Consider the following 27,968-nt stretch of genomic DNA (forward strand, 5'->3'; position numbering starts at 1 on the left):
TGAAATTCCGAAAAAAAAAAAATAAAGAACTTGGTTAATAGAAAAACGCTGATTTGGAAAAAAAACTCACAATGTCCGATAAGTGTATTTTGCAAAACTACAATGGGAACTCCTTGTTTGCATCACACGAGTCACATGATCAACAATCAAATGTTACGAGTGAAAAGATGAAGAAGAAGACAGGAAGTAGAAGGAGGATGACGGCACGACGTGTTTTTAACGAGGCTTCATGTTTTTATGCGTGAACAAACTTGTTCACGTCATTTTAATTGCGTTTTTTATTTAATGGAAACACCTTTTTCTTAACATTACCATAATACTGACAAAGTTTTGCGCACATATGTAATGGAAACGCAGCTGTAGATGAAATCATGAAATATTCTCTTGACCAGAAAATATGGAAGAAGAATGTCCGCAAATCGTGACATTATGCTGTACAACACCTGTGTTATACAGCATAATAATGATCCATAACACACCTGCACCTGCTAGTCCACATATGAAGGACTTTAAAAACAAATGTTTGTGAGTGGCCTAGTCAAAGTCTGGGCTTGATTCCAATTAAGATGCTTCTGCATGACCTTAAAAAGGTTGTTTATGCTGGAAAACCTGCCAGTGTGGCTTAATTTAAAGAATTTTTCAAAGAAATCAATTTCTTCATTCAGTGACGATTGTTGCTGTCGTCCTGCCATCCAGTTAGTTACTTTTTTCGCAGTCAGGTTGATGTGCAAAGCATTTTTTCCCTCTATAAGCAAAACTGTTTATTTATTTTTTTAAAAACTGCATTTTGTACAGTCAGGTTGTCGTCATCTGACGTGAAAATTTGCTTGACATTCTGAAATGTTTAAGCCTGGGAAAATAAAAGAGATCTGTAAAAAAGTGCAGATGATTTTTCAGTACAAGCTCCAAATAAAGCTATACCACTTCTATCATACAAAAAGAAACTGTTCAGCTTCCTCTCTCTCTCACAGGTAGTTTTGATCTGTTGAATCGCTCATCAGTTTTATTTTCGATCCTCCTGCCTCCTTCCACCTGTTCTGCTCCTTCAGGCTCGTCCTGTTTTATAACAACTAATGACCTTTCAACTGCGCGACAGGCCGGACAGGTGGGAGGCTGATGTAAATCCACGTCAAATCAAGTCCCATTGTGCAAAGCGCCGCATTGTGTGCGGCCAGTCGAAAGGGGCTCCGGGAGAGAGAGGCTTCTCACGCTGTTTCTCCACGAGGGTCTGTCTGAGACGGCCTTTAAATTGTGGCCCCCGGCTGGCGTTCAGTTTGTGAGAGAAGTGGCCAGAGCGAAAACCCTTTTTTCTCTCTCTCTCTCTCTGGGGCAGCAGCAGCAGCAGACCGGCGATATATAACCCACACATACCGCCTATCCTTTTACCACCCCACTTCAGCTTGCAATTGACTTTTTGACCTATAAATCCTCAACGGACGCAGAGTCAAAGACACGCGAGCTGCTGGAAATTTGGGGTTTGTCGGCGGTTTGACATAACATGAGCGGACGGGACTCAGAGGTCTCCTTGGTCTTATGAGGGCCTGTTGGAGAACCGTGTCCTTGTGAGTTGAACTTCATATTCACTGTCAACGCTTCACACATAAAAAAATAAAACAATCATTCTATATATATCACTTCATTGTCTCGCAAAGATGCTTCTTTTCTTTCTTTAAATGATTGTGTAAAACCACCTCTTGAGTTCAGTGTTTGTTAGGGGCGAGACATAAATGTGAAAATGAGCTTTTTCACATTTTGTCACGTTGCAGCCATAAATGTCAAAGTATTTTATTAGAGTTTTATGTGACAGACACCAGGAAGTTGACAGCAGTGAACTAACAGGAAAATAAGTAGAAAGACGAATATGAAGCATGTGGGTTAAAGTTTTCTTATGCATATTTCAATCTAATCCCTGAAATAAAATCCACTGCGCCCACTTCCTTTTATCAAGTGCCATCATCTAGTTAGTAAACCACGTCCACTTGTGTGTATCTCAAATAAATCTATCTGTTCTGTGAACGTATCAGATTCTTGGAGAATGTTGGTGAGCAAACAGAATCAATGGACCAAAGAAATAAAGCAAAGTCAAGATTACGATGAACAAGGACAACTGAGTCAAAATTGAAATAGAATTAAAGTAAAACTAGATTCAAAAAGTTAAAATGATCAGATAACATTTTATTATCTCAAGTTAACGAAGTTGTAGACTATAATCCTTGAGTGACATTCTGGTTCACACTCCATGCCAGTCAGTGGCAGTAGTGCACCAATTCACTGTTTGCCAACGGCAATAAACACAGAGGAAGAAGAAGAAGTAGAGTAATTGAGGAAGGGTTTTTTTATGAAAACCTGTCAACAGGGCAACTATTAGTCATTCTCTGCACAAATTGGACCTTTAGGTGGCAGCAAAGTAAACCATTATAACAGGGAGCCCCTTTTCCAGTTTGCCACAAGCTATGTTAGCAAAACACATGAAACATGTAGAAGAAGTCACTCTGGTTAGATGAGATGGAAATGGAACTTTTCTTCTACATGCAAAACTCTGTAATATTACAGAAAACTAACATTGGACATCTAAACATCCCCACTGTAAAACATGACATCATGCTGTTCAGGTGCTTTTCTTTAGCAGAGGCAGAGAAACCTGCCATAGGTGACGGGAAGACTGGAGGAGCTTTGTTCAAAGAAAACCTGTTAGAGGCTACAAAAGACTTGAAACAAGGGGCGAATTTTAACCGTCCAACAAATTGACAACCTGAAATGTACATGTTAGATGAGAGCAAAGCATTATTGTTGAGTTAGGATGGCCCAGTCAAAGTACAGGCCTAAATTCAAATGAGAAGCTCTAGAAATACCGGAAGGTTGATTTTCTCAGATAACCTCCATCCACTCCGTTGAGCTGTCAAAGATGAGTGGGTGAAAGTGTCAGTCTCTGGAAAGCTGGAAGAGGCGTAGTGCAGTTGTAGTTAATTCCAAAGATTATTGACTCAGAGAGGGTTGTATTTGTAAAATATTGGTTAAAATGTAAAATTCTGCATAATTTTCTTTTACTTCGTAATGTCCCGTTGGTCTATTGCAGACAATCCCCCAAAAAGACACACTTTAATGTGACTTTACAACGAAAGCTTCAACAAAGAAAGAAAGAAGCAAAGAAATAAAGAGAAAAGGGGCCACTGGAGTCCTTTGAAATTCCAGACTTTTCTCCATGTTTTGCAAACGCCTTATGGAAAAGCAACTTTTAAGCAAAAAGAAATAAGCAGACAAAACAAAAACAAGCAAAACATCTCCCCCCTCTCTGCCCCCTGCCGTCATGTTGGCAGGCAGATTTAAGCAGGCGTGGATAAACAATTTCTCAAACATTGTTTCACTTTATGGTTAAATTTTCTCATATCAAATTGTTCACAGATACAAATGCTCCCTGAAAATATGGCATCTCCAAAACACACTCATATTTCAGCCCTCATAAAGCCGAGCCCGGAGTCATCCAGCCTGGAAATTGCCCATGGAGAATTCGTGTTCGCCTGGATATTATACGTGCCATATCCCATCCCGGGCTTTGTGAAGACCCTCATCCCTGAATGGCCAATTTCGCCCCAACCCCCCACCCCGCTCTCCGCTCCCCCACCCGACTCTCCTCCACACACTGACATTTCAGCTATCACACAGCCTTCGGTCATAGGGAAGGAAATCTAGCCCACCCCTCTCTTCAAACACTGTCAGAGGAGAATCTGCCGCTGATACCCCCCTACCACCATCAGCACCACCTCTGCTATACACTCCATCCCTGGCGGCAACATTATGCTGTCCTTGATGTTTTATCATTAGTTTGGGAGTGTGTGGTCCCCCACTGCTGTCTTTTGATGGAGTGCAGACAGTAAAGGCATGGAAACGGCCAGCCAATTTCCCTTGCTGCAGTTCTTCCTCAGCAAGGGGCCGGGCTATCTTCCCCCCCTGCCCGCCCTGCACCACAGCCTGGCAAAATAATTCCCCTTGATGAGGCGGGCTTTCAGTCCTCCTTAGTATGGTTGTATACCTGAATTGGCCTCCATTTTGTCTTTCTGATTATTTTTGCGCGAGGTTAGCGGCGGTTCTGATGCGTACAGTGAGGAGCAGAGAGAACAGTGAATGTTGGGAAAGTAGCAATGTCCTCAATCGGTGCCAAACGTCTTTGCTCATTAGTCACTATTTGTTTTTCAAAAGTGAAATTTAACAGCTAACTTAATGAACTGTAATGCAACCCCAGAGTTTGTCAGCTCCTTTTTATTAAAAAAAAATTTATCCATAAAATCAGCTTTATTTTTGTGACAAAGGCTCTGCCATGAAACGCGGGTTGAGACGCTACCTTCGTTTCCGTTAGAAATGTGCGCAAAACTTTGTCAATATTCTGCTAATGCTGAGAAAAACACAATTTTGCACTTGAGATGTATTCTTTGAATAAGAAAAGCACTCAAAACCATACATGAATAAGTTGATTCACATGATGTCATAAAAAAAAAAAACATGCCGCGCCATCATACTCCAACTACTTCCCGTCGTCATTTTCTTCATGGATTGCACTGGTAGCAACATCTGGTTGTTGATCGCGTGACTCATATGATGTGAAGAAAGTTTTTCGGTTGGAGTTTTACAAAATAAACAAATTTCGATGTTGCCAACAAAACCCACCTCATCCCACCTCAGTAAAACATTTTCAGTGCTTTACTGAAAATGTGTTTCAATAAAACACATTTTTTGAGTTTTACTGAAATTACCGTGTTGCATTAAAGCAAATTTAGTATCGAGCTATCAAATTGGGCAATTATATAGTCAATGGAAAATCAGTCACGGTGTGGATCATTTGAAAAATCCCACGTGGCTGCATGTCTCACAAACAAAGCCTCGCGGTGCTTAGTTTCTATGTGTATTTAGTTTTTAGTGGTTTTTAAAAACCACTCAGATGAACGTTCCCTCCACAGAGAACCAACATGAAGCAGGGTGCGTGGTAACTTTCTCCTTCGTATGTGTACAGATGCTCCTAACGGGCAACTTCTGACTGAGTTCCTGTTCTCTGAACGGGTCTCTCTCCCAGTTGTCAGAATAAATGACACTTTAATGAAACAGCTGCCGAGCACTGCAACGTAGTCAACGTGGGCCAACGGTAACACCGCTGAGATGTGATCACTTGGCGTCTCATTTCGACTGACTCTCTGCAGAGTATTTCTGAGTCGATTAGTGTAGCATTTCTGCCGGATTTTCACAAAATATCAGTTCGTGTCATCAAACCAACAAGTTCATGTCATCTTTTTTGGACGACATCAAGGTGTTTGAGCCACGCAATGCCTCCAAGATTATGCGCGTCACAGCGAAATGCTACCAGTCGATGAGGAAAACAGCAGATCCTCAGACCCTCAGCATAAATATAGCTGTGGACAAGATCACTGATGCCTATTGTTCTTGCAAGGCTGGGTAAGTCAGGCATTCATGGTTTTGAGGGTTACTTTTGAAATCAGTGATTTCTGTTGTTGGCAAATGTTTGAGTGTGCCTAGGCCTGATACACTGTACCCGGTGCTAGCGTGGCTAACACGATGACAGTTTTGTAAAAAGCCTTTTCAGGTAAAATAAAATCTTTAATGTATGTCAGATACGGTACACATTGCATATTGATCTGTTCAGCTAACGTAAGACTGTAACAGGCAGGCTTCAAGGTGTAGAAGTTGTATCGGTACTGCCATTATGCTGTACTTGGCTAAAAGGTTTTCATAATGGATGTGTTTATTATTGACTTTCTTTTTTTCATTCACTAAACACAAAGAAAGCAAAGCAATAATACTTACACCAGCAGACACTCCTTTGTTCTTATTGATCCTACGACGGTTGAGCTGCAAATGCGGTCGTGCACAAGCTTTGACCAAGCAAGGCTTTCCGTTTCAGATTTTGGAAATCTGTGAATTTTAGTTCCACAAATACGATCAGGATACCTGACATCGCCTGTACAGATACCCCACTGATGGTGGAGAACCATTCTTTTTCGAGTCCTGACGCAAAAACTTTCTGCCGGTCTGCTAGTCCACAATGTTCATTAGCATGTGTTTACTACTGTAGCTTGAGTTTGTGAGACGGTCACGCACGTGGTAGCTGCGCTGTGACGTGAAATGGTCATTAGTCAACGAAACACAGCCCATGTGATAAGGTCCATTGACAGGTGTGCCTAATAAAGAAATGTTGGCCTCCTGAAAAGTGCGTCCATCTACTGTATGGTAAAAGAACTAAATTCAACTTTTTCCTACCACTCAACTTTCCATTAATAAACTGGAATGCAGCATTTTGTGAATAACTCAGTGGGCCACCAGCGGATGATATGGCCCCCCTAAATCATCACCGACTCTGGAAACTTGAACCACTTCCTCCACTTCTGAAGATTATTATATATTTATTTTAATCTGAATGGAGAACTTGGGCTTTTTTTCTCCTTAACTGAGGCAAAATACTTTTGGTTCAGGAGGCGCTGGACCAGACATGTTGCCATGTGTACGTCTATTTGTAATAGACGTACGCTAATGGTAATACAGTTATGACGGATACTGATGGTAATACTAATGGTAATTTAAAGAACAAATCATACAAATAGACACCAATGTTTCCTACTTTAAAAGGTTTGTTAATGTTTTCTGTATGATTTATTTTGAAATGCTGATATATTTTATGAATTCAGTGTTCAGAGGTCATTTAATGTCTTATTAATGCACCAGGCACAGCCCTGCAGCCCAGGGGCGGTTCTAGATGGGAGATAATGGGGCACCTAAGAAATTATACTAAATAAATGTCTTATGTTAATACTCAGTGATCAAAATACTCAGTGATCAATCAATCAATCAAATTTTATTTGTATAGGACATTTCAGCAGCAAGGCATTTCAAAATGCTTTACATAATTAAAATAAAAACAGCATGTGACATTGAATAAACAGTGAAAAAGAGAGAGATTTTTAAAAAAAAGATAAAAATATTAAAACCCGCACCCCTTTTAGGACTTTAGTTAAACGTAATTTAACTGCGACTCAAACCCTCTGGGACTTAAGTCAAAAACACAGTTTGACAAAGACTCCAACCTCTAGGTTTTTAGGTTTTGAAAGCCGTCAACTGGGACTCTAAACCCCGTAGAACTTTAGTTAAACGTCGTTTAACTGGGATGTTTTCCGGAGGGCTTTACATCATTAAAACGTAAACAGTGAGAAAGAGAAATAAAAAGAAATTAAAGAGTAAAGATAAAAACATTAAAGAGATTTTTAAAAAAGAAAAAAAAAAGATTAAAAAGGTAAAAACATCAAAGACATCAAAACCCGCACTCTAACCCTAATTTAGCCATAAGCAACTCTAAACAGGTGGGTTTTAAGTTGATTTTTAAAGGCACCCAGTGTTTCAGCTGTTTTACAGTTTTCTGGAAGTTTGTTCCAGATTTGTGGTGCGTAGAAGCTGAATGCTGCTTCTCCTCGTTTGGTTCTGGTTCTGGGGATGCAGAGCAGACCAGAACCAGAAGATCTGAGGGGTCTGGATGGTTGGTAGAGCAATAACAGATCTTTAAGGTATTGTGGTGCTAAACTGTTCAGTGATTCATAAACTAACAGTATTTTAAAGTCTGTTCTTTGAGCTACAGGGAGCCAGTGTAGGGACTTTAAAACTGGTGTTATCTTCCTGGTTTTAGTGAGAACACCTTGATCAATACAAGTTGATCAATGTTTGTCACTGGCTTCTCAGTTGTCTAGTGTACGTTGTTTTTATGACTTTATTTTTGTGTTTTTTATGATCTAAAGCTCTTTGAACTGCTGCAATGTGCTATACAAATAAACTTGACTAATTGATTTATTCAGTTTAAACCCATTCTTAAGTAGTTTTAATTGAAATTAAAATCATATTTTTATATTAAAAGAAGGTGAAGCTATAAGCAAACCTTCATCTGGCTGCATTTATAGTTGTGGTTACTTGAAATATTCTTAATTAGTGATTTTTCAGTAGTTACATTTCAGGTGTTCTGATGTCTATGGTTCTGACTGTCTCCAGCATACCTTGCACATGCGCACATCAATGTTACGTCACATACTGCTTACTCAGCAGATTTCTTATAAATCCGTCATAACTGTATAAAAGTTCCATTTTGTGTGTTTTATTTCTCAGAAGTTTACGGTAAATTTTATTGAGTTAACCTGCTATGTTAATCAAATATATTAATATAAACGACTTTTGCTGCTTCCAATATTGTTACCATACTGTAAACAAGACATTAGTCCCGTTTAGTGTCATTATTACTACAAATACTGTTTGACTACAAACTTGGTCTCCCGCAGAATATTTTGTCCCTATAGCTAATCTACCTTTTTAATATTTTAATACTTCTTTAGAAAACTGCACGGAATATGTCCTAAAAAAAAAAGCACATGACTAACGCTGGATGCTGACCGAAGCTGTTGGGCAACAAGCAGAACAACATCTCTTTCTGGATACTGCGTGGAAATAACTAGATTTTTCTTTTTTTTTTTTTTTATTTACCGTAGACTTTTGAGAAATAAAACACACAAAATGAAACTTCTACAGGTATGACGGATTTATAAGAAACGTAACATCGAAGAGCGCATGCGCAATACCACAAGGCATGCTGGATTTACGAGGTATGACAGATAGTCAGGAACACTGTTGCACATGACCTCACGACAATCTTAAGTCATGCTATTTATTTATTGTTATTACAATTTTAACCCTTTGGTGTGCTGCTGTTTGGATTGTTAATCTAACTATTATTATTATTATTATTATTATTATTATTATTATTATTAAAGAATCATTACACATTATGATAATATACATACACTTATACATACAATATAAATACATATATACATACATACATGAGCTGCTCAGTGCCTGAGCACTTACCTGTGCGTCTGCCGGTGCTGATGATCCATCTGCCCATGTCCTCCTGCCAGCACACCCAACCCCCATTTCTGCGACTTCATGGTTCCATGCAGCCAATTGGCCGCCCACCTCCGGCTCTTCGGTGGTCCAGTCTGCGCCATTGCAAGCGTCCGGACTGGCCACAACTCCTTGACGATGACTCTGTGCAGGCCGTGTTTCACCCACTATCTTTGTTATTGATCAGTTGTCACTTTGACCCCAACACTGTATTCATCCTGTCCTTCTGTGGGCTTTTCATAGATGAAGATGTACCTATTGCTGCAAATGTCAGCTCCACAGTTGATATTTGCCAGTGATACCTGCTCATCCTCTGCCTTAAACACCAGCTCTCCACACATTAGATATGTGTAAAGGCTGCTGAGGCTGCTGGTGTCAGACGTTGTTGCCTGCTTCCAGCAAATAACTGAGGATAGATGGTATACCTGACTTCCAGTTTTTACAGGAACTTCAAGGGCTGGGTCAGGTACCACAGGATGTCTGATATTGTCTGGACTGTCTGGCCATGGCAGTATCAGGGTCATCACATCAGTACCATTTAAAAAGCAATCACTCTTTATATTGGACTTGCAGGTGCCACAATTTTCTGAAATCCTACTCCAATAGCTCCCTAGAAGACTACATGTAGTAGTAGTAGAACAATATGTCACCTTGTTGTTCCATTGGAAGAGGAATGACAGGACCAAGGCTATGAATAATTTGTGAACACTTCTGACATCGTTCACAACAGTCAGCTGTGTACAGCTTACAGTCTGTGGTGATGCCATACTGGTCCAGATAGTGTGACATGTAAAACATCAGGACTCCTGGCTTGTCCTGATGTTTTAAATCCCTGATCTGCAGAGTTTCAAGGAGTTCATTCTGAACTGCAAAGACTTCATTTGGGGGAAAGTCTCTACCTGGATGGTGCATTGCTTCAAAGAAAAACCCTGCAAAGAATGGTGTCTCTGCAAAAAGATCAGCAATCTCCTGAGGAAACTGAGCCACAAACCTTCTGACAATGGTCAAGTTCATGACGTTTTGCGTAGTGGCATTCATCCAACAATTAAAAAATGAGTTGGAAAATTTGCAGAAGTACATAGCTGGGTCAAGATTGACATCCATGTGGACGAAATCATCTGTGTCATTTTGATTTCCATCTTCAGAGTTTTCTTCTAAAGAAAATGATTCCTCTGACGAAGAAAACTCATACACTTCTCCAAAATGTTCCCACATATTTCCAGCATTTGAGCTTCCCGAACAAACATCCTCATCCTTGGAGGACGCATCCAGTTCTTCAGCATCCATGCTGTAAATATGGTCAGGGTCATTTTGAGTGTCATTGTCTGAGCTTTCTTCATCAGAAAACCATTCTTCTGATGAAGAATACTCTTGAGATTTAATCAAAATGTGACTCAACAGTCCCAGCATTTCCTTCCTTAGAGGAAACGTCATTGTTTGTAGCGTCCATGGTCTCAGAACGGTCTGTGGAATTTTGAATTCCATCCTTAAGAGTTTTCATCAACTGAAGATTTTTCCTCCGTTGAAGAATCAATAAAGATTATTTCAAAGTTCATCAGACTTTCCTCGCTGTCACAGCTTGCTTGAACAGCCAGGTCCACGTGTTCATGGGGAACATCAACACTTTCAAAAGTGTTTTCAGTGTTTACTTCAGTATCCCCAGCGCAAGCTTCCAAGTGCAGCTCTGTTTTGATTTCAGTAACACTTTCCAAATCAACAGTGTCCTCAGATGTCAAATCCTTCTCGATGGTTACCTCCATGTCTTTCGGCATAATCTCCTCAAAACAAAAGTACTTGCATCTATTGTCCTCTTTGCTTTCCACTAAAAGTCCTTCGTCTTGTACCGAATCATCTCTGTGTTTTAAGTTTTCTTCGGCGACGTCCTCAAAACAAAAGTATTTAAAACGTTCGTCAGAAGGGCTCGCGTCTGGAGTGTCTTCATCCTTAGTCCTATATCCCAGGAGTTTTTCAACTCCCTTCGTCACGAGATAGCCAAGGCCCCAACCGATCGTAAGAATCATTTTTACTGCACTGGAAATACTTTCTAAAATCACTCTTTGAAATCGTCTCTCTCTCAAAGTGTTCTATGTCCAATGAAGTTGAAAAGCAAACTGAGGATTCTTGTATTCCAAATGATGATAATAATCTTTTGAACCTTTATGACATCATCGATGAGAACATCGATGACATGATGATGTCAAACAAACATGTGTCAGGTTCTTGTTTGTTTTAGTTGCTATGGAAACACAATGAGTTATGTATGATGTAAGACTACTGTCAATAAAAAATCCATTCGTAGACATCTAAATTCGTGAATGTAAGTCAATAAATGTGCATAAATTTAGGTTTTGTATTCTAACTCATACATACGTGTAGAAACCAAAGATTTTACCTATGAGAATACCCATAAACAAATAAATGAATACAAGTGTTTTTGATAGGTTTTATAGAGACTATGTATTTTTCCAGAAGTTCGACACACATCAGTCACATTTAGAAACTGGCTCTAAGCCATCTGCTTGATCTGTTTTGAACTGAGTGAGGAGGATCTTCCTCTTAAACTTATCATGTCTTACCTTAATTGCTTGCTCTGTTCATAAGGAAAACATTTAACAACTTCTAATAATTACATTATTATTATTATTATTATTATTATTATTATTATTATTATTATTATTATTATTATTATTATTATTCACTGAGCAGATCATCAGCCAAAGAATTTTATGTTTAATCTCACCTTATTTATTCATTTTTTAACCTTTTGTCATTCTCTAACACCCCCCATCTCAGCCTCTTCACTGTGTGTTTATGAATCGCCCCTTTGTGAGATCTTCTGTTTACTCTTTACCACTGCAGCATAAAGTGACACTCAAACCAAAAACATTTGCAATGGTGGTTTTGTTCTTAGTTTGTTTCATCTCCTGCTAACGTTCCGGGCAAGAGGCAGGGTTCACCCTGGACAGGTCGCCAGTCTGTTGCAGGGTCACACAGAGACAGACCTAAGGACACCTAGGGACAATTTAGAGAAACCAATTAATATGACAGTCATGTTTTTGGACTGTGGTAGGAAGCCAGAGTACCCAGAGAGAACCCACCATGCACAGGGAGAACATGCAAACTCCATGCAGAAAGACCGGGGCCGGGAATCGAACCCAGAACCTTCTTGCTGCAAGGCAACAGCTCTACCAATTGTGCCACTGTGCAGCAGTGTTATTAAGCATGTTGTGATGAAAAAAAAAAAAAAAAACATAATAAAAGTAGCAGCATAGCAGCAACTGAACAGTTTGCCAGTCCTTTGTGGCACTTGAGTTTAGGTCAGATTTAAATTAAGACCAGATCAGTTTTTGGTCTCTTGAACAGAAAAATGTTTTTACTCTCTTACCATAAAACTAGGGTTTGATTTCCTTTCACACCTGGACTCAGTGAAAGAATATCATGTAAATTCCATCTTCAAATGATATTTACTTTGAAAATTAGTGACGTGTTAAATTCTTGTTAAATATTTTAGGCTATTTAGGCTACGGATAATATTCAAAAAATTTGAATATTATTGAAAAGTTCATTTATTTCAGGAACTTTATCACGAATTGAACACATTATGTAGATTAATTACACACATGGATATTTGATATCCTTTATTTCTGTTAAGTGTGATGATTTTACTCTTAACAGTTCATGAAAACATAACATTTAAAATTCGATTATTGCCTCAGACCAATGAAAAATGTTACTTTTAAAAAACAGAAAAGCATGCCGAATAGCTACTTAAAGGTTATTATTTTCAAAAGGTTCTTTTAATCTCACAAGACTCATGAAGACATTTTTAACTATTGAGTATGACTGTCGTATCTGCGCTTTGAAAATGGCTGAACAGAATGACTAAGACTGGGTGAGTTTGAGAAAATATATTTTCAGGAACATAAACAATAATCACTCACAATGCTTTTATGAAATGCTGAGTGTAATGATTCTGTGTAACGACAGGCTGTTATAACCAAATGTATTTTTACATGAGAACATGTCAACCATTCATTAATGCATTAGTGTGGATTATCAGTCATCAGGACAAAACCTTCCTAATGCTGGTGCTGGTCGTGTCTTTAACTGACTGATGTTGTTACTCCTGTGCTGTGGTTTTTACCACGTCTTCTTGTTTTCACTTTTGGATTTCTTTCTGAGGTCGGCAAGTAGGACAGGGCTTGTGCAGATCCACATGTGGTTAGAGCTCAGTAATCATTTATTTAACTGATTTTATCTATTTCAAAGAGTCCAAACTCAAAGAAACAAACTTAATTCACTGTTTATCCCAGTTTGTAAACAAGGACAAAGTTTAGTTTTAGGACAAAAAAGCTAAGCATCAGTTATTTCCTCAGGAAATTCAAGGCTATTGCTTCAAAAGACCAACATGAGCTCAGTGTGTTTGGAAGGAGGATTTTAACCCTTGTGTGTGCGAGACTGAAGCGATACAGTTGATGTCGCCTCGGGGCCCACGCGGACCCTGCAGAGGCGAAAACGACACAGTTGATGCGTTACAGAGGAAGCCAACCTGCCGCTGCAACGGTGGTGTAGAGCAACACAAAACACAAACACCAGAGTTCACAGTAGATACCGGCATGCAGCCGAGTGAACACAGCTAGCTAGCTATCCGTCAGAAGGTTCAGCAAATCTGTTGTGGAAATCTGAGTTCAAACTGAAATAATGTTAAATATTTTTGGATTTTTGATTAGGGAAAAAAAAGGCGAAAAAAAACAAACAAACATGAGAAATGTCTGACTTCAAAATAGAAAACATCAAACTTTTTACTATTTCCACCCATTAATCCAAAGACTGACATCTGATTATCATCTTGAAAAAAACAGCATTCATAACCATGATAAAGAAAATGTGCGGCAATTGATGCTAGGAGCAATTAGAAAATCTATAAAGATACAAAAATGTGTCTTTAATCAACATTAATGAGTAGATAGCTTTTATATTTTATTTCATCACCAAACAGGGCATATCTCCATATAAAATTACCATTTCAAAAAGCACTCAAAGCTGATAAACCAGTTCTCTAAATCAGTGACGTACAGAATTTCTAAAATGTTACTTTTATTTCTTCCAGTGTAAAATATTTTGTGATGTTTGATACTTTAATGAAAAAAAAAACTAACATTTGCTGTACTTCTCCATTTATTCTGATAAAACAATAAAACAGCCTAATAAGCAATGATCATCAGTGGTCATTTACAACAAGCATTAAAGCATTAAACATTATAAAAACTTCATAATAATATTAGTGAGCATGACACTATACACACTCAGAACCTTTTGATACAAATACCAACAATTATTATTACATGACATAATAAGTTTTGCTCAAAGAAGGAAAATCAAACCAACCAAAAAGGAAAAGGTTTGCTTATTTGCTTATTAATAATATCAACCAAAATACTAATGGTCATTTAAAGAACAAATTATACAAATAGACATCAATATTTCCTACTTTAAAAGGTTTGTTAATGCTTTCTGTATGCTTTATTTTGAAATACTGATATATTCTAACTAAAATACCAGAATGTTCACATAACTTTTATACTTTTGGCTGTCTGAGGACACATTTTGAATATTAAATCAGGTGTTATGATCAGTTACTCAGTACTTGAGTAGTTTGCCAAATACATTTTACACTTGCACTTAAACGTGTTTAAGGTATGCTACTCTGTTTGGAGTACAGTTTTGGGGTACTCTAACCGTCCTCTATGTATGAATGCCTGCTCTATGGATCACTTCTTAAAAACAAAAAACACCGCCATGAAATAATGTCTATCACTGCAGCGGACGTCCCGCCCCATGAGAGTAGGACGACGCGCCCTGGGGAGCGTCTCTTATTTTTATTTCTGAAAGGTGGCAACCCCAGTTGGCATGAAAAAATGAACAGGCTAATGGCTAACAGGATGTAGCGTTAGCCGCTGTAGCTTCATGCTAACATCAGTTCCTTGCTGATGTTAGCTTTTGGCACGGGACACTACTGCTTCAAAAATGGGTTTATACGTTTTTTTTTTAACCCCAAGTCTGTTTGAAAACAAATGTCAGATGCCAAAGTGTTCATAAAAGCACCAACAAGTTTGGAAATTTAAGCGTTCACAACGTTTTTATTAAGCTAGGCTATTGAAAGCATCAGGGATTTATTTGTTAAGCAAAAAAACCTGTTAATAAAATCGAGTTCCTTTAAAGAAAACAAAATGGTTGTCTATGGAAAAAGTTTAAAGTTTTTGAAGGATTCTTTCTGAAAGGGTAGGTTTATTTTATTTACTGTTATTGGGTTATTTATTTATTTACATGTTTTTTATGAGAAATAATGGGGAAAAATCATTTCCACCTGCCTTTTTTATCCAGTTCCTCACAAATATGTTGAGAAATGTAGTTAAAGCAAATACAGGTGAGGTTAGTAACTGTAAACAATTAATTAGAGCAATGTAAAAAAAAAAAGCAACACAGTTGCCATAGACATAGACCAGGGATGATTCAATAGTTTCAAGTATGTTTTCTAAAAACACAGCTATTGATAGACTTTTTTCGATGTTTATTTATTTTATTTATTCAAGGACATATGTCATTTGCAAATGTGTTTTTTGAGGTTTTAAAACTGTTTCCATGGACATTGTATGTCAAGCTCTCCACGAGCGAATACGAAAACCAAACAAAAAAGATGTTTGGTAGTAGCTGATAGGATTTGGAGTTTGTCGTCTCCACTGACATCTGACACTTTTGTTGTTTAAAAACTTGGGGGGTGGAAAATAAAAACCTGAGCCTATCATTGCAGCCTCTCACCTACTAACATGTACTTTTAGCTCACACAGTAGCTTCAACATGTGCATGTTAGGATTTTTTTTTTGGTTTGTTTCTTTGTTTTTTTAATAGTGCAGCTTCTCATCTTCAGTGACTTTGTCTCTTTCTTTGCTCTTGTCTTTATTTCTTATACATGTCCTTTATTTTTTCCACTCTTTTCATCTAGATGCTCCCACCACTATCCCCACACCCACCACCAACCCAGTCAACACGCAAGGTACTGTATTTCCCCACTACTGTCCCTCTCAGCAAAACAAGTGTGTGTGTGTGTGTGTGCGTGTGCGTGTGTGTGCGTGTGTGTGTGTGTGTGTGTGCGTGTGTGTGCGTGCGTGTGTGTGCGTGTGTGTGTGTGTGTGTGTGAGAAAGCTTGCCTGCATGTGTGATGGGAAGAAAGAGAACAAGGGCTTGTACCTACAGTGGAAGGGAGCCAGTTTAAATTAGATAGCGCTGTTGATAGGTGACAGTGAGGACGCGCGGTGCGGGACAGTCGGAAACACCTGTCACGGCTGTCTCCCCGCTCGTGCGTTTGATCAGAGGGAAAATTTGCGACGCTGCTTTGCTGCTGTGTTATCTTATCGGCATCAGCAGCTATATATCTCAACTGGACCCGTCCGTCACGTTGTAATGCCCGTTACTTCCCCTCTACAAATGCCAGTCACATTTTGTCTCGGCAAGCATCAATAACTGTTTTCCCGCGGATTGACAGAAAGTAGCTTATTTTGCCACGCTAATGGCGTAGCAACCTCTTGCGTCATTTTTTTTACGCTTAGGTTTACCTCTGCTGCAAAAAAAAAGGGTTTCAGCACAAACCATTATTTTCTCTTTTTTTTTTTTTAGGCTATTATTTCAAAAGCAGTGTTAAGGCTAGACAGATGGTGAGGCAACCTTGGGAGTTGACATTTGGATATGCCAGAATGTGACATTTTAATACAAAAAAAAATATCCTTAAAGAATAGATCGGTTTATCAATAGCCGCTTTAAAGATATGGCAATTTTTCTTTTGTCCTGGGCACTCTGCAATTCATTTAGTAAAAAAAATAAGAAGAAGAAGAATCCAAGTCGACCAATAATACGTTAAAAAAAAAACAACTCAGGAGTGAGACTAGATCAAAAGCAAACGTATTCTAATGAGGCGACTCTCTAGATAACATTCATTTATGCTTTCATTTGATCAAAAAAAAAAAAAAAAAGCTGACATTTTAGCTCTATTTTTGTGCGTCGGATAAAAATAGCGGCAGGTAAATCTCTCTTGAAAATGAAGCAACTTTTTTCCCTCTGGTTTCTCCTTCAGACCTGCCTCTCCTCGGTGACAAACGGCAAATCCGAAGCGCTGCAGATCAGCGATCGTCCTCTAACGGTTAAAGCCTCAGTCAGCTTACCGACTCTCTCTGGGAGTGGCGGAGTCAAATGGGACGCTGCTTTGCACATCTGTTACATTACGCTGCAGTTTTCCATAAGCCCCCTCTCCTTTTGAGTCACCGCGATGCTGCCGTCTCTGTTTTGTGCTAAAACATCCCGAGAAGACGGGCCCCAAAGCGGATTTGGCGTGATTTATGTGAAACATGCTGGGAGGCTAAATTGAGCTTCCTTGCAGTTCGCTGCTCTCCTAAATACTCTCTTGTCACAGGGCAGTTCTGAGCTAGCTTGTGGTAGATTGCTCTGCTCTACCTTAATTAGCATAACGCCACAGTGTAGCATTTCTGTCCTGCCAATGAGTAAATATAGCTTTGTTGGAATAAACATGCCACCACTGAGGAATTGTTCTTCCTAGAGAGACACAGCCACAGCTACTCGGAGATCCTGATTTTAAAGCCAGTGTCTGTACGTCCTCTGGTCCAAATTTAGTGTTGCCCTAAAAATATTTAAGGCAATGTTATGTTTTCAAGAAAAAGTTGCCAATTTTTTATCTTTGATGCTGTGTCTCTGTTTCAGAGGACTTGATAAAAACTTTGAGCTACATGTGGTGAGTATTTGGATATCTGTACTCACAGAGTCCATTGGGTAAATTCTTTATCTTGGTCACGAACCACTAATGTGAGCGCTTGTGCTACATCTACATGGCGACCTCTAACATGAGGACACGACATGAGGAAGAAAAATAAAACGAAACAAGAAAAGTAACCACAAGATGACCAAATCTATGCCAAAGACACAACGGATAGAGTTTTAGTACCTAAAGCTGTGGTGGTTTGGGATAGGGGTTCCCAAACTTTTCCGATTTTAGTTTCCATTTTAGCAGTTTTTTTTTTTTTTTTGTGAGTGTTTTTTCTTTTTTTTTTGTATACCACGTCTTCTTGAATGTATTTTTGTGCTGAGTCGTGATGACCAGCTTATAAACGGCACACAAGCGCAACTGCTACACGGTTGACTCAGCAGTAACTCGATAGCAAAGTCACTTAAATCGAACGCGACACCATGCAGATGCTCTGTCTCCACTGATGAAGGTTTGCTCACCTCAGGATGCTGAATGCCTGATTGACCTGCTGAGTAATTCAGATAATAATCGTTAGGCCAGTTGGGGGAAATCATGACCTTTATGAGCTTTGAAATGTCATCTCAAAATTATAAGGATTTAAAAAAAGACAACTGTTACATGATAGCATAAGTTAACAATAGAAATAAACCTGATTTTTAATTGCATGCATTCGATTTGATATGTGTTTTCCAAATATTTAATTCACTTTTTTTTCTCTATTGTTTTTATCTTGTTTATTTGTTATTGTTTTTTGTTTTTTTTTTAGCTTTGGCTGAACAAACACAATCTCATCACCTCCTATTGCTGGTCTACACATGAAGAAATAAAAAAAGGATGCCACTTTCCCACTATAGAGTAGTAAAAAAAAAAAAAACATAACTGGCTTTTTAGAGTTGGTTTCTTTTTCTTCATGGTTCTTATATGGAAATCTGTTTGTTTTTCTGAAATACGATTCAAGTCGCTATATTTATATCTTGCCTGCAATTTTATCCTTTACTTGTGACTTCAGAAGTGTCAGTGCCAAATCCTAATATTGTCTTGTGCAATGAAAGAGCAAATGTCATAACAAAGCACGGAAACTCACAGCGGTTTGTCTTCTGCGTTTGTTGTTTCATGTTCAGAAAGTTTCGCTGGAAATTATATCATCAGGTCGCTCGGAGTCTTTCTAGATGCAGAGAGTGTGTGTGGGCGGGTAGACCACTGGGGAGAGATAAGTCACTGTTTTAAAAAGAACATTTCTTTCATGTGTTTGAAAGTTTTCAGGCCTCGTTACTCGACATGTGTCGCCGTTGAATAGTTAAAGAAGTCTGAAAAGCTCCTCGCTTCCGACTTTGTCTCAAGTCAGAGACGACGCGGGTGTGTTTAAGGTGTAGCCGCCGATCCGAGTAGCTTAAATGATTTTTAGCATCAGATCCAAGATGGGGGCCGACATCGAAACGAGCATTAGCAGGCCCCGATTTCCCTTTCTTGCGGTTGCGTTTCGTCCGGGGAGAGGGGAATATAACCACGGATCTCTAGCTCTGAAGGAGAGCAGAGAGTCTGTCGTGATAATGCTTGAGCTCCTCAGATGCTCACAGACGATCCAAAGCAGGGACATCATATCCTAGGTAAGCCTCCAGTAAACCCGAGGCGTTGAGGAGAGCCAGAGGAGGGTAGACATGAAAGAGGGAAGACACGAAACAAAGACTTGTGTTGTTGTCTTGATTGAGAACACCCGTTTCTGCAGATCGTGCTGCTGTTGGACCTCGCCGGATTAATCCGACTGACAGAAAGTGTCTGTTGCCCCTTTAGATAAATTTCCTTTTATTTCTTATTCTCCTACTGGTTTATTTTTATTTCTAATATTTGACTTGCTTAAAATGGCTAAGCAAAAACCAAAGTGGGCTTGTAAAAAGCATTTCCCCCCTGATAGACTTTGTTTTGTTTTGGTGCTTCTTGGATGCACTTTATTGTTTCAGCTAAACAAACCCTTTTTAAAATCAGCCTGAGTGAAAGTAAAAATGTAGCTTTCAAGAGAAGATTTCATTTATTAAGGGAGGAAAAAAAAAACCTCTCCAAACAAACCTGGCCCTCTGTGGAAATCAAATCAATTGTTGCTTAATCCAAATAACAAGTAGTGCCACCAATTGCTAACATCTCAGTACGATTGAAGTCCAGACCTCGAGTAGGACACTTTATAACCAATATTTTTTTCCTTTGTTGTTACTTTTGTATGTTTTTCAGACGTTCGCGGTGGAGTATTTCAAATCTGATGGCTGGACTTTCTCCTTCCAAGCATTATGTTAGAGAACTGAATTTATGGCAGGGATGCAAATCTTTTAGCATCTAGTAATTCAGTTTGATTCAGATTTTTAGGGTCGTGATTTGATTCAGAAACGCAATTTTTATTATTCAAATGGCCAAGAGATGTAGAAGAACATTCACATTTTACTAAAAGCTCCATTGTAGTACGCAGGATAGTTTTCCAAAAAGATCATAGATTGCTACAATAGCAATCTGCTATTGCTATTGTAGCAATAGCATGCATGGAGAAAATCCTTTGGCAGTGGTTTTCTCCATGCCATTTTTTCTGCCCAGTTTCTCTCTTCTGTTGTTGGATCTTGACTATTAACCTGAACAGGGGCAGGTTAACGTTCTGGGCTTTCGATGTTGCTTGTGTCTGTTTTGGACTCTTTTGACTGACTTGTCAAAGCACTTTGGGGTAATTTTGGTAGACTGGCCTCTTCTGGGACGGTTTGCCGTTATTAAATGTTTTGGGCTTTTAAGGATAATGACTCTCTGTGTGGTGCGTTGGAGTCCCACAGTGTTACAAATGGTTTTGTGACCCTTTGTAGACTAATAGATGTGAAAAGTTTGTTTTTTCATCTGTTTTTTTTTTAATATCCGAGCTGGATGCGTTGCTTTAGGTTCTCAGGTTCTACTGAACCAATTTCTGCAAATATCCAGCCTGGGTGATAAAAATGAATTCAGGTTAGTTAATTCACACCTTCACTAAACAAGAACGTCAGTGTAGGTCACCTCTTTTCCTTTAACCAGCAAAAGCATCATTTGAAAACTGAACTTTTGCTGTTTCACACTAAAGTTTTTCAAATTTTACACTGAACACTTAGGAGAATGAACATTTTACGATGAAAAATTATCGTATTTATGAATAACGAGCATTTAAAAAATAAAATAAAGAGCATTTATGGTGACTGATTGTTTTTCTTTGCTCTTTTTTTTCCCCATTGTGCGATAAAATAACCAAGTAACTTTTTTTTCTCTTAAAAAAATTTCCAAAGGCTGCACTTCAAGAGTATCAAGTGAACTACTTCACGTTGCGAACGTCTGAATTTACACATCACCCACTGCTTTTATTAACTGTCTGTAAGAGCTTTGCCAGCTAACAAAGTAGACATGAATTTTACTCAGGCCTCCTCGGCTCGCCCCGCGGACCTAATCTGTGAGCGGCTATATAAATTTCGTTGCTGTTTTGGCTAAGCCGTGAGGGATTGTGCGGATCCTCGTAACTTTCACAAGGGGTGCAGAGAAACATAAATGATTTCAGGGTCATTCTCATAACTCCTCTCAACAAAATGTGCTTTTGCTCAGACCAAAACCGTCTTGTGATGGTATTTCAGGAATGCACAGGCTGTTTTAAAGCTGTGGTTAACTCTTTTTCTTTCTTTTTTTTCTCAGTCCTGAGGTTTCCACTGGAGTTTATTGGTTGGATGCTTCACTGTTTAATCGCTATAATAACTTTTTCAATGCTGACTGTGGCACATGCTAAGTAATATAGTGTATTACCTGCACAAACAAGTGCTTAGTTGTGTTATGAGATTATTTAGTGTTCAAAAGTACCAGATAAACTTGACTTTTTGTTGTTTTTTATGTGTTTTTCACCAACATCATCATCATCACTGTTTTAGAAATTGTAATTAGTTTTATTGTCCTCGTTTTTCTCCCTCTCCTGATAAGTTTATTTTTCAGTCATGCCTAGGTTCTTAGACACATTTTTTCCCCCCATTATTTATTCAGCTTTTAATGGAACAACATACTTTAAGGTCTATTCTAATTGGTCTCCAGACAATTCGCAGTGAAATCTCCCTTAAGTTAAAACAACCAGTGTGAGTGTGTGTGTTTTTTTAACAGAGATAAACATGCTTATCCAGATCTCTTTTTTTCTTTACCACATTTTACCACAAGGTTGAACATAGAAAGTTATGTGCCAAAACACTAACACTGTGACCTCATTTTTCTTTCCTTGTAAAGAATAGTTTTAAAACACCCGTACCATTTGCAACTTCAAGAAAAGAAGAAAACCTATATTTCTTCTTATTATTATTGGCCAAGCTAGTTCCTTACCTGGATATTTTCTTGGTAAAAACAAAAACAAAAAACTTCTTGCTTTTTTTATTTTGTAAAATCTCAAAAGACACACTGGCATCTCACTGGAGCAGTTCAAGCTCACATCCGCAATTTCAGAGGCCTCGTAACTTCCGTCGACTGTCATTATGTTTATATATCATATCGTTTCATAGGCTGTCATAATCAACGTTTTGAATGTATTTAGTGATCAAGCCTTTGCACTGAGTTTCACCTGTGGTGGTGTGGAAGCGTCCTTGGGGGACCAGGCCGTTGTTCCTGGTAGGAACAAGTCTTGCTTAGATACAGGTTGGGATGAATGGGTCAATTAGAGGCACGTTCTAAAAGGAAGCGCGTGTTGAGATTAGATAACGTTAAATTATCTATTTGTGTAATGGAGAAAGAAAAAAAAGAAGCATTTTTAGACTGCTTTGAGGCTTCGCTGAATAGCCGTCCTTGTGCAGCAAAGATGTCACTTGTTCAGTGGTTTAGTTTTGAAATAGTAATGTTTGCAAGCGCCTCCGTTTACCTTGAGCGCTTCCTTTTCACATTTTACGCGCTCGCTCGTTTTGGTCTGTCACATAAAATTCGAATAAAAGAAGCCGCGTGTTGGTTGTAGCACAAGGACGCGTTGGAAAAGTTCAAGGGACGTGAACGCTCTGCTTTTGCGAAGCCGTGCGACTTTCCCGTGAGAAGGTTGGGTGTGCAGCATTAGCCGAAAACAAAAGAATAAAAGAGAGGAGAGCTGAAATGATACGCCCCTGTAATAAACCTGAGGAGAGCCACGGCGGTCTGAGCTCGTCGCTGACAGCAGGCCCTCTAATAGGATGCTCTGCTACTGACCAGAGCGGCAATTAGTCATTCCGGCGCGGAGATGGAAAAGGTGCGACTGTAAAGCATGTGACAGTGGGACTTGAGCGGAGCAGATCTCCCAGCCGCGCAGACACGGGCATCAGTTGCAAATCCTCTTTATTCTCCCATAAATCCCCACGGTTGCGCGCATCCTGTCAGGATGCCGGTGTGGGCATGTCAGCGCTCTCTGATCGAGCCGCTAGCACAACGAGGGAGAGCGGGAGGGGAAAAAAAAAAACAGAGTAAGAGAGAGAGAGAGAAGGAGAAAGAGCTGCACCGGGGATGTGGACAGCAGCCAGACACATTACAGACATAATCAAATTCTACTTGATTCAAGTGCGAGGCCACAAAAGGCTGCCATAATGATACCTTCTCTCATTTGGAGATTTTCTTCCCACTCCGAGCACCTTCTGTTGTTATAAATGCAAAAACAGTTCGGTGAGCTGCAGGGAAACTTAATCCTGGATTTGTTAGAGCGCCAAGTGACAAACCGATCCACATAGGAAGAAGGATAAATGACAGTAATCATAATAAAGGACTATGCAAAGGGTGCTAATTTGGTTTAGGCTTGATTTGATTGTGACTGCGATAATATATCTGCTGGCTGTGAGCTAAATAACTGTTTTAAACACTGGCCCTGAGAAGACAATGAAGGAACGGCACTGTTGAAACACGATGGCGTGTGTGAAAAATGAAAGGCGAAGACATGTTTACACCGAGATATCTAATGATGTGTCTCTCAAAACCCTTTCTTTTTAGCTTAAACATAGATGATACATAGTGAAATGTGTTGCTAAGTATACATTTATGTAGAAGGCAACATGTTGATCAGTAGAAAATATGTAAAAGGCCAACTTCAAATATTTATTTGTCAGATTAATGTGATTCCAACATGCTTTTCCAACAAGCAGCTGAACTGCTCAATTTGTTAGTGTCAAGATCCCTGATCAAAGTAAAAGAGCAAAACTCAGCTAAATTCAATAAATTAAAATGTGCCTTCAGGTGATGCAACTTTTTCAAAATAAGAACCTTTAAGCAGATATCAAACATATGTTTCACTTAGTCCACATTTTTGTACTCAAAATGTTTCCTTTTTCTGTTTTTCAGATGTTATATTCCAGTCGTGTTTTTCTCAGCTGAAAGCAGAAAATAATCGGAATCAGCAAATGTGAAAAACATTAGTATTAGTATTGGCTTTTAATGTTTCTTAGTGAATCAAGTTACTTAAATAAATTTACTTTTCAATAACGCTCTTTATTAAATATCAGACCACAACTAAAAATAGAACAACTTACTTTAGTTTGCTTATTTAATAAATTGAATCTCTTGTACAGATATGAGATTCTTGAAGGGGGTAATATGTATTTTTAGGCACATTTTATGCCACATTGAAGTACCTGTTACCTTCAGTTGTTGTAAAAATGCCATAAATATGAAAAACAGCTTAAAAGAAATCCGTCTTTGTGCAGAGCCCTACTTGACAGCTTGAAAGTGGCCTCTGTCTCTTTAAGAGCCTCCTACCCATTCGGTACGTCATCATAGCAATGCTTCTCCATGTCGCCCATTGATGAAGTTCACAGCCGATCTCAGGAGCGTTGTAGTTCACACGATGAGCTCAGCCGGTGCTTGCTAATTGCTGCTAGTCTGGAGGAGCTGAGAAGGGGAGGGTTGCTGAGTGGAACATACATGAACGGTTGCCACGGGAGACCCAAGGAGTTCTCAAACATGTATGAACGAGTCAAAGCAACACTCTAGGTAAAAGCCCCACACCTTAACGTTTTGACATTAGATAATCGCGACAAAAAATGCCACAGATTTACGGTTCCATGACGTGTAAACAAATAATCTGTAAGATGATCTAAATAAGATTATTTGAAACTTAATAACCCTTTTTGGCTTTCAAGTTTGAGCCTAGTTTTAATACAGAGTCTTAATGGTTCCCGACCAAATGTAATGAATCAATGACAGCAATCTGCCTTCCTGAGCAAACATGTGGAAAGAAACTGTTTTCAAATGACAATATCATACTGAAAGTGATTAGAGGTGCTTCTTTAGTTATTTTCTTAGTAATATTTTCTTGTTGCTTGATTTGAACCAGCTGACTGGCAGTGATGGTGCTGCATTACTCTGTTTTATAAAGCTTCAGAAATGTCTAGCATCTATGTTTTTTCTTAAAGTGTGAATATCATGATTATCATCATCACCTATTATTCTTTGTAAAGCACTTTGACCAATGGTAATATTTTTAAAAAAAGTCTTGTTTGATTAACTTCAATCATTAATTCATTTAATAATTATAAATAATAATAATAATTGTATTATATATAATAATAAATAATAAAAATCTGCGACAGACTGGCGACCTGTCCAGGGTGTACCCCGCCTCTCACCCGGAACGTTAGCTGGAGATGGGCACCAGCAACCCTCCTGACCCCACTGAGGGACAAGGGTGTTCAGAAAATGGATGGATGGATGGATTTAATAATAATTGCATTACTTCCATTAATTGAATTACTTCTACATAAATTTACACTTTGGATCTATTTTTTCTTTAAAGTTAGCTACCTGTGCCAGATGATTAAAGGTTCAAAAAATGAGTTTATTTTACAGAATAAGTCATATTTGACAGCAGTACACATGGTAATTAAGACGCTGTTTGTCACAATTATTTTAGGAATAGAAATTACTGTTACAAAGTAATTAAAAAATACCAAGCATAAAAAAACAAGTAAAGCTATCATACTAATTTTAAATTAAAAATAAACATTTATATGCAATAAATGAGAAAATTCAACACAAATCATAATAATAAAAAATTAATTGCAACTTTTTCTTGACAAATTTATGGAACAATCTCAATAAACTAATTTACAGAACAAACCAACTCACTTTCCTTAACACAAAAAAAGACAAAAAACAAAAACATGATTATAGGACTTAATAAGTCCTCAGAGAGCTGTTGAAATGTAGAAAGTGTCCCCACTGGTCCCCTTTCTGCTCTGGACTTTGTCTTTTCTGCTCTCACGTGTTAATCACAGTGGAGAGTTTCCTCCGGTGATGCGATGTCACCTCTGGATTTGTTTCCAGCGCGCAAGCAGCAAGGACTGCAGATAAAACTCACCGACAAGTTTCTGTGTCCAAATCAATACCACATATATCTGAACACATCGGCTACACTGTTAAACAAATGGTAGACCATTTTTTCCCTTATTTCCTTCCTTCTATCTTTCTTTCCCGCTCCAACACTTGCTCCCAATAAACGTCTGGGAAAAGTTGCGGTGACGTTCGCTCGCCGTCTCGTTTGGCGATCTTCCAGACGCCCGCCTTGCTGCGGTGCGTTCAGAAACCAACGCTTTTAAGGCTGTAGCTGGTACGTCGCAGTTGTAAATTGGAACTGCTCAGCCGTGAAGGCTTACAAAGATTATTTTGTTTATGAGACATCCTCCAATAATAATAATAATAATAAAAAATCCCTGATTTACATGTTATCAGTTAAAAACCTTCTGTTTAGTTGGAACACGTCCATGTACAATTCATGCATGGTTCACAATGACTGAAGACGGGTTCTACCAGGTTGGTATCAGTAGTCAGTATCTTACTAGTAGTGGGTAGCTGTCTGCCTCATTTTAGAGAAACAGATCAGTCTTTGTCAAGCTAACTACTAATTAAAGTGAACCAAATAACTCTAGTGTGAACAATAGTGTGTTTTATGCTTGTTTACAATTGAAATCAGAGATTTATAAATGAAAAGACACAACCATTTTTTTTCACATCATCATCATTATCATATGTCCGACTTAACATTTCCTAATTGGAAATTATTTTTATTATTTGTATTTGCCAAAGAGAAAATAACTGTTTTACTCTTTTTAAATTCAAAAGTTTAAACACATTGTCTTAGCGTTTGTTAGAATTACCGTCAAACTGTAATCTTTGACTTGAACATTTTCCTGAATCCAGTTGCTATAGTTTGCTGGATATTTGGCTCATTTCCACTGAGAAAGAGAGAGAAAGAGACGGTGTAATGTTGGTTTAGTTTGACATGCAAAAATATAAGCACTCAAACATCTAAGCTTTGATTTACACACTTATTTTTCTAGAATTCAGCGAATAGAAATAGTTTTTGTTACTCCATCTAATAAAGCAGAAGGTTTAGTTGGACACAATGTCTGACAGTGAGAGGAAAACCAGTTAAATAAAACAACATGACTGGTCTTAACACATGTGACTGATATTTACTGTTGTTTTAGGTGACCCGCTTGGACAGAAATTGCACTTTGAAACATAATGCAACTGACAGTCTTCACCTAAATGTTGCAGCTTCAGCCGCCTTTCTACTGTTACTCCGTTGTGTGCGGATGTTGGCATTTTTCTCCCAACTGTTGTGTCGACCAAATTGCTGATTTTGTATTGGCAAGCCGTGCTCTGGTTATGCAGGTCTCACTTTTCTCCACATAAAGGTAATCAGTTGTGATGGTGTAGCTGCACTACAATATCATGGCTCTCAAAATTTCTTTTTTTTTTTTTCTTATTTTACACAGAGAATAGAAATATGCTTTACTGTCTCACTTTGGGGAAATTCATCAGTTGATCTTTATAGAGAGAGTTTTCATTTCTTCTGATTAGAAATGTTTTAGTTTTACTTTAAGACAGTGCTGTAGCAGTAAAACATCATCATCCGTAGATAGTGATAACTTCCTGCTAAAATCAGTGTAACGCACAAAATCATTTTTTGCCGGAAAACAACTTAAGCTCTTTGAAATATAGTCAAAATGCAGATTTTGATGTATTTATGTCTGATTATATACAGTAAGTGTGTATAAATATCCACTTATCCACTATTTCATGATCTTTCCTGCAAATTCTATAGAAGACAGTTTATCGTGACCTTTAGTCTTTGACATGACTAACCCTCCCAAATTTCATGTGTGACCGGCAGAATAACAAACCCACTTGCAACAGTGAATATTTCCACATAGGAGCGCAGTGACGAGGAGGCTGAGTCAGCACTCCTGGACAC

The 27,968-nt window shown here is 38.5% G+C and overlaps 1 protein-coding gene across 3 annotated transcripts in view; it reads left to right on the forward strand.

Annotated features, from left to right (window-relative positions):
* cadm1b (cell adhesion molecule 1b) overlaps positions 1 to 27,968 on the forward strand; it is a 251,591-nt gene that overhangs the window by 214,379 nt on the left and 9,244 nt on the right. For 2 of the 3 annotated variants that reach the window (XM_081614188.1, XM_081614187.1), the window contains one exon: positions 15,944 to 15,994. The exons of the other annotated variant lie outside the window; for it this stretch is intronic. In XM_081614188.1, coding sequence (XP_081470314.1) covers positions 15,944 to 15,994 — 51 coding nt within the window. The remainder of the gene's footprint in view (positions 1 to 15,943; positions 15,995 to 27,968) is intronic. 3 annotated transcript variants of the gene reach the window in all.

This window comes from Poecilia reticulata, chromosome 13, assembly GCF_904066995.2.
Source record: "Poecilia reticulata chromosome 13, P_reticulata-male-v2, whole genome shotgun sequence".
Taxonomy (NCBI): domain Eukaryota; kingdom Metazoa; phylum Chordata; class Actinopteri; order Cyprinodontiformes; family Poeciliidae; genus Poecilia; species Poecilia reticulata.